General features: G+C 46.5%; 1 protein-coding gene across 1 annotated transcript; it reads left to right on the forward strand.

Annotated features, from left to right (window-relative positions):
- The first annotated feature begins 890 nt into the window (after positions 1–890).
- On the forward strand, positions 891–10,597 carry ndufv3 (NADH:ubiquinone oxidoreductase subunit V3). Its single transcript, XM_055645282.1, has 3 exons — positions 891–1,033; positions 5,249–5,968; positions 10,377–10,597. Exons 1-3 carry the CDS (start codon positions 934–936, stop codon positions 10,535–10,537), a joined length of 981 nt encoding a protein of 326 aa, XP_055501257.1. The 5' UTR covers positions 891–933; the 3' UTR covers positions 10,538–10,597.
- Positions 10,598–11,384: the final 787 nt, after the last annotated feature.

The raw sequence follows: 11,384 nt of genomic DNA on the forward strand, positions 1-11,384 counted from the left end.
CTTTTCCAGGTGTAATTAATTCCCATCCTTAAGAATATTCATCAATAATTTCATTGTGACAGGCATAGATAGAATAGTCAGAATATTTCTCCCAGGCCAGGGGAGGCACAAATTAGAGGACACATAAAGAGAGAGGGGAGAAAGTTAAAGGAGCCCTGAGATCTAGGTTTTTCACAGAGGGGGTGGTTATCTGGAACAAACTGCCATTGATCCCTGGGATGGCAGGACTGTCATATGAGGAAAGATTAAAAAGATTAGACTTGTATTCACTGGAGTTTAGAACGGTGAGGGGGAATCTTATAGAAACATATAAAATTGTAAAAGGACTGGACAAGCTAGATGCAGGAAAAATGTTCCCAATGTTGGGCGAGTCCAGAACCAGGGGCCACAGTCTTAGAATAAAGGGGAGGCCATTTAAGACTGAGGTGGAAAAAACTTTTTCACCCAGAGATTCGTGAATTTGTGGAATTTCCTGCCACAGAGGGCAGTGGAGGCCAAGACACTGGATGGATTTAAGAGAGAGTTAGATAGAGCTCCAGGGGCCAGTGGAATCAAGGGATATGGGGTGAAGACAGGCACGGGTTATTGATTGGGGACAATCAGCCATGATCACAATGAATGGCGGTGCTGGGTCGAAGGGCCGAATGGCCTCCTCCTGCACCTATTTTCTATGTTTGTAGAAGGTGGTGCAGGCAGGAACAATTGCAATGTTTAAAAAGCTTTTGCGTAGGGAAGGTAGAGAGGGATGTGGCATATGGGGTTACTGTATAGGCTTTGTGTAGACCTGGACGGAAAGGGTTGTGTTCTCTGCTGATTGATTCTTTGAAGTGTGGCCCCTAGGCAATGGACCCCGTGCAGGAAGCTGGAATATGACTGGTGGTCCCTTTCCAAATAGTGGCACATCTTCTCTGATTTTATCATTAATGTACTTTTATGTTACAATCTCAGATGCTGTTTCTGGGAAGACTGGAACTACAAGGGAAAGCTTTCACCACAAAAACACCTGGGCCACAGAAGAAGAAAAAAGTCAAGGGTAGGGAAGTAGATTTTGCTCAAATCTGACAATAGACAATAGGTGCAGGAGGAGGCCATTCGGCCCTTTGAGCCAGCACTGCCATTCAATGTGATCATGGCTGATCATCCCCAATCAGTAACCCGTTCCTGCCTTCTCCCCATATCCCCTGACTCCGCTATCTTTAAGAGCCCTATCTAGCTCTCTCTTGAAAGCATCCAGAGAACCGGCCTCCACCGCCCTCTGAAGCAGAGAATTTCACAAACTCACAACTCTCTGTGAGAAAAAAGTGTTTCTTCGTCTCCGTTCTAAATGGCTTACTCCTTATTTTTAAACTGTGGGATGTGAATCAGCAAGAAAGCTCCACCCATTGAAAGTAGAGTGGACATAAGTCCTGCTTCAGAACTGTGTGGGGTTGTAGACACCAAGGCCTCAAACCAGGATATTACCTCAGCCTGGCTCTGGGTTCTGGTCACTAGCCATGGGTCTATTGCCCACTGCCTCATGGTCTCTCAGTGTGGCATGGCTTACTGCTAGCATCACAGTGTCACAGTAAACTGATGGGGGAGGGAGGGGAGCTGGAATAGAGGAGGGGCAGGATCAGTCTCAAGATGGGTCCCGACCCGAAATCACCTATCTATGTTCTCATGGGATGCTGCCTGACCCACTGAGGTACGCCAGGATTTTGTGTCCATCCCTTGGTAAACCAGCATCCACATCTCCTGGTTTCTACATTTCCTCCTACATTTAATGTCCAGGTTTTAAAAAGTTGGAACAAACTCCCAACTTCTGTATTCAATGCCTCGACTGATGGACCAGTACCCCATAGGTCATTCTAACCACGTTATCTACCTGCATCGCCACCTTCAAAGATCTAAGGTCTTGCACTCCGAGGTCCCTCTTGTTCCTCCACATTCCCTAAGACATGAACATTCATGGTGTTTGCCCAGTGCCCCACCTCACTGACTCACAAACTCCACCTGTCTCTGCCTGTTTCACCAACACACTATGTCATGATCACATTGAATGGCGGTGCTGGCTCGAAGGGCCGAATGGCCCACTCCTGCACCTATTGTCTATTGTATCTCTGCCCTCCTACTATCAACAACTCTGCCAATCTTCATGTCACCCGCAAACCCAGTGATTGTGCCTCCCACATCACATCAGGTCATTCACTTGCATCATACACAATAAGGTTCTTAGCACTGCTGCGTTTGGGCCACCAAGGACTTCCCCTCTCACATTTCCTCACTATGTCATGTGATAGTAGAATTAGGCCATTCGGCCCCATCAAGTCTACTCCACCATTCAATCACGGCTGATCTATCTCTCTCTCTTCTAACCCCATTCTCCTGCCTTCTCCCCATGACCTCTGAAACCCTTACTAAGCAACAATCTATCTAAATCTGCCTTAAAAATATCCACTGATTTGGCCTCCACAGCCTTCTGTGGCAAAGAATTCCACAGATTCAAAGGTTTCAAAGAACTTTTATTGTCACGTGCATCAATTAAGGTGCAGTGATATGCGAATTACCATATAGCCATACGATACAAAAGCAACAAGACACACAACTACATAAAAGTTAACATAAACATCCACCACAGTGGATTCCCTACATTCCTCATCTCCTTCCTAAAAGAATGTCCTTTAATTCTGAAGCTGTGACCTCTAGTCCTAGACTCTCCCACTAGTGGAAACATCCTCTCCACATCCACTCTATCCAAACCTTTCGCTATTCTGTATGTTTCAATGAGGTCCACCCTCGTTCTTCTAAACTCCAGCATGTACAGCCCTAGTGCCGACAAACGCTCATCATATGTTAACCTACTCATTCCTGGGACCATTCTTGTAAACCTCCTCCCTCAGATGTGGTGCTGAAAATTGCTCATAATATTCCAAATGTGGCCTGACCAGCACCTTATAAAGCCTCAGCATTACATCCCTGTTTTTGCATACAAGCCCTCTTGAGATAAATGCTAGCATTGAGTTTGTTTTCTTTACTACTGATTCGACTGCAGATTAACTTTTGGGGAATCCTGCACCAGCAATCCCAAGTCCTTTTGCACCTCTGATTTCTGGATTCTCACCCCATTTAGAAAATAGTCTATGCCTTTATTCCTTCTACCAAAATGCATGACTCCACACTTTACTACACTATATCCCATCTGCCACTACTCTGCCCACTCTCCCAATCTGTCCAAGTCCTTCTGCAGTCCCTGCTTTCTCTACACTACTTGCCCCTCCACCTATTTTCGTATAATCCACAAACTTGGCCACAAAGCCTTCAATCCCCTCTGAATTCTTTCAGAATTTAACTTTTCAAATTGCATTATATCCCATGTATGAATTAAATGTCCCCACTCCACCCAACCTAGCAGCTAATCTTTGCATCCTCATCTGTACTTACAATCCTAGCTCGTTTAGTCTCATCAGCAAACTTTGTCATTCTCCCCTCACTCAATATTGATGTTTAATAGCCTTACAAATTCTATTTGCTGGGCCGTAAATATCTCTGACCAAAGTTTTCTGCTTTTCTTGACCCTCGTTGATTTCAGCTCTGGGTCATGATTGAAAATCCAGGATCACTTCTCAGAACCGCCTGACTCTTTCCCCCGTATTTGTGGTGTTAAACTGTCTTTTCCTTTATCAAATGCCCTGGAATAGTTCCCACCTTCAGAACCCTGTGGTGGCATTTCAATGCGCATTTGGATCATACTCGTTTAATTCAATTTGTGGCAATAATTTATTCACTTTGTTGCAATGTTGGCAATACTCAAAACCAGTGCTTTTAATTTTTTCATTAACATGTTTTTGTACTTTAACCGTTTTGCTGTTTAATTTTAGTTTAGCCATCTATTTATTTTGCATACTATGTGTTAACTTCCTCTTTCCACTTTGTTCCTTTCCTTTCTTTGAGATTTCCACTCCCGTCAAGTTAGTTTAAACACTCCCCAATGGCACCTGGATAATGGTCCTGCTTCTGTTGAAGGTCCACCTGTTTGATTGGGACAAGCAACAGCAACAGTTCTATTTGCAGCAATGCCTCCCATAGTAACCTGAAATATCTCTCATCAGGATATTAAACTCCATCAACCATTCATTCCTCAGCACAAATGCCCAACCGATTAAGATCCTGCTGCAATTTTTGACAACCATCTTCACTATCTACAATACCACCCACTTTGGTGCATCTGCAAACTTACTAATCATGCCATGTATGTTCTCATCCACATCATTGATAGAGGACATACAGGTACGGGGCCAAGCACTGAACCATGAGGCACATCACTGGTCACAGGCCTCCAGTCCAAAAAACAGCCTTCCACCATCACCTTCTGATTCCTCCCATGAAGCTAATTATCTATCCATTCAGCTAGATCTCCTTGGATCCCATGCGATCTAACTTTCAGGGCACCTACTGTACTGAACCTTGACAAATGGCTTGCTAAAATCCATATAGAGAACATCTACAGCTCTGCCCTCATCAATACTTTTGGTCACATCTTCAAAAACCTCAATCAGATTCATGAGACATGACCACCTACATACAAAAATATGTTGACTTCCTAATCAGCCCTTGTCCATCTAATTGCATGTATAACCTTTCCCTCAGAAAGGTCTCTGCTCAAAATACTCTTTAGTAACTTTCTGACCACAGATGTTAGACTTACTGGCCTGTAGTTTCCAGGCCTTTCCCTACAGGCCAGTAAGTCTAGTACAGGCCAGGCCTTTCCCTCTTGGAGGCATAACGTTTGCCACCTTCCAGTCTTCTGGCACCTCACCCATATATAACGATGACTCATAAATCTCAGCCAGGGCACCTGCAATTTCCTCTCAATGTCCTCGGATATATCTGATCAGGCCCAGATCTGTCTACCTTCAAACACGTCAGGACCTTCAACACTTCCTCAGCCGTGCAGTCTCTCTCTCTCTCTCTCTCTCTCTCGCTCCCTGCTGGTGTTTGTGTCTTGTTGAGCTGTAGGGTTAACACCATCTTGCTCTGTGCTGTGGTGAGGTGCAGCCTGAGGCGCTCTTCCTCTCATTGTCTTCTGAATCCAACCTACCTTCTTCAAAGATATTCTTTCTAACTTGATTGCCAGTTGGCATTAATTGCTGCAACCCTTAATCTTGATGTGAGTGAATGATGTTGTTGCTGCCGCAGTGAGTGCTTGGACTGCGTTGCCATGAAATGCCTGTGTGCTACTGATGCCTTCTCCTCACGGTCTGTCGCACAGGACCCAGGGCTCAAGACCTTTCCCATGGGATTTCACTTGTTCGAGCTACAGACATGACGGCCAGAGAACGGGCAAAGCTCCTCACTACGAAAACACTGCTTCACTTTCCGGGGAAAAGTCCTGGCCCACCACAGGCAGCGCTCAGCCTGAGCGGGCAGAAGGAGGCCAGCTCCAGACCAGGACCTCAACATGGCCTGACGCAGACAATGGCAGCACGTCACCCGGGCATTACACAGGTGTCAGTGGGTGCAGAATCCGACTCCAGCTCCAGCTCCGACTCGGATGAAGAGACTGTGAGTGGGAATGCCCAAAAACGTCCGGTTAGATTTCTGAGGCATAATTCTCCAGCTGGGAGTGCTGACTGGTCAAAGGAGAGAAAACAAGTGGAGCAAAGGGCTTGGGCCAGCCAGCCCCAGACACATCTGGGAATTGCAGTGTCCAGCAGCTCTGACACACAATCTCCCTCACAGCCGAGCGGCCTGGATGAAAAGCAAGTTGCACAAGTTGCCCGTCCTGAAGCATCAGGCCAGAGGAATGCCCCTGAGGTTGCAGCAGCGCCAGTCAGTGCCACGTCCATGGACCAAGACAGCGGATTTGGAAAGTCACGGAACACCGACGTGCTCCTGGCACAGAGAGGAACACAAGAGCAGGTGGTAGAGGAGGACGTGGCTGCTGATGAGGAGACTTCACCCTTGGACCAGGCTGCAGACACATCACCGGGTATTTGTCTTGAGCAGGCGGTATCCCATGCCAGGGGGCTGAGGGGTGGGGGAGACCCAGCACGGCAAATGTTGAGGGTGGAAAGGGCAAGGAGAGGATCTCAAACTGCTGACACCAATCCCAGACTGGCTGCTACAGTGAGGTTAGGGCATGGCCGTGAAGCCAGACTGAGTGAGACAGGATGGTGAGGCCAGGCTCAGTGGGTCAAAGCCCAGCAGATGATATGCCAGCACTCAGATCTAGCCACAGACTGTGACCTGCATTTGAAAGGGGAAGGATGAGAAAGTAGTTCTGCTCGGCTAAATGCAGGAAAAATGTTCCCCATGTTGGGGGAGTCCAGGACCAGGGGTCACAGTTTAATTCCACAGATTCACAACTCTCTGGGTGAAAAAGTGTTTCCTCATCTCAGTCCTAAATGGCCTACCCCTTATTCTTAAACTGTGACCCCTGGTTCTGGACTCCCCCAACATCGGGAACTTTTTTCCTGCATCTCGCCTGTCCAATCCCTGAATAAATTTTATATGTTTCTATAAGATCCCCTCTCATTCAAATTCCAGTGAATACAAGCCCAGTCGACCTATTCTTTCATCATATGCCAGTCACGCCATCCTGGGAATTAACCTGGTGAACCTACGCTGCACTCCCTTAATAGCAATAATGTCCTTTATCAAATTAGGAGACCAAAACTGCACACAGTACTCCAGGTGTGGTCTCACCAGGTGTAATGAGGCGAGTCATACGTACGTCAGGGTACAACACATGTTTATTAATGTCTACTCACAGCATACGTCTGCAAGGTGTTACAGTAAGGTAGAAACTACACAGACTAATTACATAAGCAGACTTCTGATAATATAATCTGCATAGTAGGCGGAGCTTCTACTAACAAGCACTACAATTGGTTAGTAACAATTAACCAATCTACACCAGGGCTCTGTACAACTGCAGTAGGACCTCCTTACTCCTAAACTCAAATCCTCTCGCGATGAAGGCCAACATGCCATGAGCTTTCTTCACTGCCTGCTGTACCTGTATGCTTACTTTCAGTGACTGATGTACAAGCACACCCAGGGCTTGTTGCATCCCTTATCCTAATCTGACACCATTCAGATAATAATCTGCCTTCCTGTTCTTGCCACTTAAGTGGATAACCTCACATTTATCCACATTATACTGCATCTGCCGTGCATCTGCCCACTCACCCTGCAGCCTCATAGCATCCTCCTCGCAGCTCACACTGCCACCCAGCTTTATGACAAATAGCAATGGTCCCAGTGCTAATCCCTGGGGCCCTGGCTGAAAATAAACTTTCCACCACCACCTTCCGCTTCCTACCATCAAGCAAATTCTGTTAGCTAGCTCCCCCTGGATCACATGTGAACTAACCTTCTAGGGCAGCCTGCTGTGCAGACCTTAATGACAGATCTTCCTGGTCCATATATTTCATGTCTTTGGACTTGACCTCGTCAACTTCTTGGCTACTTCTAAAAACCTGTCAAATCTGTAAAACACAATCTCTCTCACATAAACCATGCTAACTATCCCTTTCAACCCCTGTATTCAAAATAAATGTATATCTTATTCCTCAGAATCCTCTCAGTAACTTAGCTACCACAGTTGTTAAACTCACTCGCCAATGATCCCAGGCTTTTCCCTGCAGCCCTTCTTTAATAGAAGTACAGTAGCCACTCGATATATACAAAAAGCTGGAGTAACCCAGTGGGGCAGGCAGCATCTCTGGGGAGAAGGAATGGGTGACGTTTTACAGAGTGCTGGAGTAACTCAGTGGGTCAGGCAGCATCCTTGGAGAGAAGGAATGGGCGACGTTTCGGGTCGAGACCCTTCTTCAGTGTCGATCTTCGGTTTAAACCAGCATCTGTAGTTCCTTCCTACTGTAGCCATTCTCCAGTTTTCTAGCAGCTCTTCCGTGTCTAACGATGATTCATATATCTCAACCAGTTTCTGCAATTTCTTCTATAGTTTCCCACTGTGTCCTTGGATACATCTGATCCAGAACAGGAGTTGCATTTATCTTCATACACATTAGAACGTCCAACACCTCCTCAATCATAACATGGACTATCTTCAAGATATCTATTAACTTTCCCAAGTTCCCAAGTCATCACCTCTTTCTCCGCAGTAAAAACAGAGGAGAGATTCTCCGGGGATACACATGATCCCAACTGCCTCTGCTTGATCCTTGCTTCCTCCGTTTTCCTGACCAAAGCCTCAATTTCTCTTGTCATCCAGGGTTTCCAACTCCTGCTTACCTTGCTCTTCACTCCAACAGAAATTGAATGTTAGATGTAGAAACAATGCTGAGTTCCCCGTAATGGGCAGGAACCTGTTACTTATTTTGGTTGACTCAAGGGTTAAAGTTCTCTGATAATCAGGTGGACAAACTTACACTGAGACTCATTGTCCAGGAAGATTTTGTGATGAACTAATGCCTGTCACCCTGGTTCCTCTTTTGGCATCCTTTGTCATACAGTTATGCAGCACGGAAACAGGTCCATCAGCCCAACTAATCCACACCGATCAAGATGCACCATCTTAGTTAGTGCCATTTACTGGCATTTTGCCCATATCCCTATCCATATACTTGCCAAATGTCTTTTAAATGTCAATATTATACCTGCATCAACTACTTCCTCTGGCAGCTCATTCTATATACCCATCACCCTCTGTGTGGAAAAAGTTGCCCTTATGTTATTTCATGATTCACCTTAAACCTATGCCCTCTAGTTCTGATTCCCTACCCTTGGTAAAAACACTAATTCACCCTATCTCCCCATGATTTTATACACCTCCAACACTTTGTGTACAACCCGTAGGGATATGAGTCAAATGAAGGAAAAAGGAACTGGTGTTGAAGGACATCTTGGTCGGCGTGGAGGAGTTGGGCCAAAATGGCTGGTTTCATGCTGACTCCATATGACTCTCAAGGCCAGGCAACATCCTCTGTGCCCTTTCCAGTTTAACAACATCATTTCCTATTGCAGGGTAATCAAAACTGAACACAATCCTCCAAAAATGGCCTCACCAAAGTCTTGTCAACTGTAACATAATGTTCCAACTTCTATATTCAATTCCCTAACAGCTAAAGGCTAAAGTACAAAAAGCTTCCTACACTTTCATTATCTATTTATGATTCTATTTTCAGGGAACTAAATAACATTGGTCCGAGATCCCTCTGCTCTACAACACTCTCCAGGCCCCTACCATTCATTGTGAAGGTTCTGCCCTGGTTTGGCTTTCGAAACTGCAACACTTATCTGAATTAAATTCTATTTGCCATTCCTCGGCCCACTTGCCAAGCTGATCATGCTCCAACTTTAATTCCTGATAACCATCTTCACTGTCTACACCACCTATTTCTGTGTCATCTGCAAACTTACTAAGCATGCCTTGTACATTCCCATCGAGATCATTGATGCAGATGGTAAATAGCAATGGGCCCGGCAGATCCGAGACACACCAGCAGGCACTGGGCTCCAGCCACATGGATACTCACAGGACTCTAAAAATCAATTAAAATGTGATTAGCCCTGGCATCAATAAATCTACAGACAAAGAAAGTCCGACTAACTGAACTCTTTGTTAGCATGACATTAATTATTTAAGGCATTGTGGTTGAACTTGTGACCTCAGTCGCCAAGAGTCCTCCTGACTTTGGCAAGGATCATTGGAGAGTGCAGCACTGGCATGATGTCCTGTCCTCACTCTCTGCTCAGCTGAGCTCAGGCAGCAGAGTGGGTTGTAGCAGGCTGTGGGGACTGTGACTGCGGACAGGGAACTACAGGAGACTGGGGACCACAGGTGGCTGTAGGGACTGTGGCTGTGGGGGTTGTACAGGGGGCTGTGGGGACTGTAGGGGGCTGTGGGGACTGTGACTGCGGACAGGAGACTGGGTCTATTGGTGACTGTGGGGACTATAGGTGGCTGTGGGGACTGCAGGTGGTTGTGGGGACTGCAGGTGGTTGTGGGGACTGCAGGTGGTTGTGGGGGCTGTGAGGACTGTGACTGCGGACAGGGGACTGGGGACCGCAGGTGGCTGTAGGGACTGTGGCTGTGGGGGTTGTAGGGGGCTGTGGGGTCTATTGGTGACTGTGGGGACTATAGGTGGCTGTGGGGACTGCAGGGGACTGTAGGGGACTGTAGGAGGCTGTAGGGGACTGTGGGGACTGTGACTGCGGACAGGCGACTGGGTCTATTGGTGACTGTGGGGACTATAGGTGGCTGTGGGGACTGCAGGTGGTTGTGGGGACTGTGAGGACTGTAGGGGGCTGTGGCGACAGACTGCGGACAGGAGACTGGGGTCTGCGAGACAGGAGGTTGCGGGAACTGCAGGAGGCTTGGTACTTGGAATAAAGTATAATTATCAGTTCTTTATTTGTGTTTTGTGCAGAACCAGTCAAGGAGCCTGCTGATGAAGTGTTGGACAATTCCACCTACAAGAATATTCAGCACCACGATTACACCCCACTGACCTTTGTAGATTTAGACATGGAGATGGCAAAGTATCGGTTACCCCAACCCTCCTCAGGAAGATTGACTCCTCGTGACTGACTTGCTACTGGCAGCAAGAGTACGGGCTTGACACAAACAGAATAAAATAGCTTCCTTCACTATCTGAATCCAGCTCCACTCATTTCTTCTCTAGTATTTTGATGCAAAACAATATGGGTAGAGCTAAAAAATAAGGAAGGTCCAAATACTCATCAGAGATTATCCAATAGAGTTTGTGAGAATGGTGGTCAGCAGGAGCTTTGTGGGCCGAATGGCCTGTTTCCATGCTATATCTTTCAATTAATCCTCTTGGTGATTAGGAAGGAACTGTAGATGCTGGAGTAACTCAGCGAGACAGGCAGCATCTCTGAAGAGAAGGAATGGGTAATGTTTCGGGTCGAGACCCTTCTTCAGACTAGTCAGGAGTAAGGGAAACGAGAGATATAGACAGTGATGTAGAGATATGGAACAAATGAAATGAAAGATGCAAAAAAGTAACGATGATAAAGGAAACAGGCCCTAGTTAGCTAGGTGTGAACAGGAACCTGGTGTGACTTGGGTGGGGGAGGGATGGAGAGGGAGTGCAGGGGTTATTTGAAGTTAGACAAATCAATATTCATACCACTGGGTTGTAAACTGACCAAGTGAAATATAAGATGCTGTTCCTCCAATTTGTGAATAGCCTCACTCTGACAATGGAGGAGGCCTAGGACAGAAGGATCAGTGTGGGAATGGGAAGAATTAAAGTGTATAGCAACCGGCAGATCAGTTAGGTTCACGGGGACTGAGCGAAGGTGTTCAGTGAAAAGATCGCCCAGTCTACGTTTGATCTCGCCCAAGTATGACTTCGCATCTTGAACAACGGATACAGATGAGATTGGAGGTGCAACTGAACCTCTGCCGAACC

The sequence above is a fragment of the Leucoraja erinacea genome, chromosome 13, assembly GCF_028641065.1.
Source record: "Leucoraja erinacea ecotype New England chromosome 13, Leri_hhj_1, whole genome shotgun sequence".
In the NCBI taxonomy this organism is placed as follows: Eukaryota; Metazoa; Chordata; class Chondrichthyes; order Rajiformes; family Rajidae; genus Leucoraja; species Leucoraja erinaceus.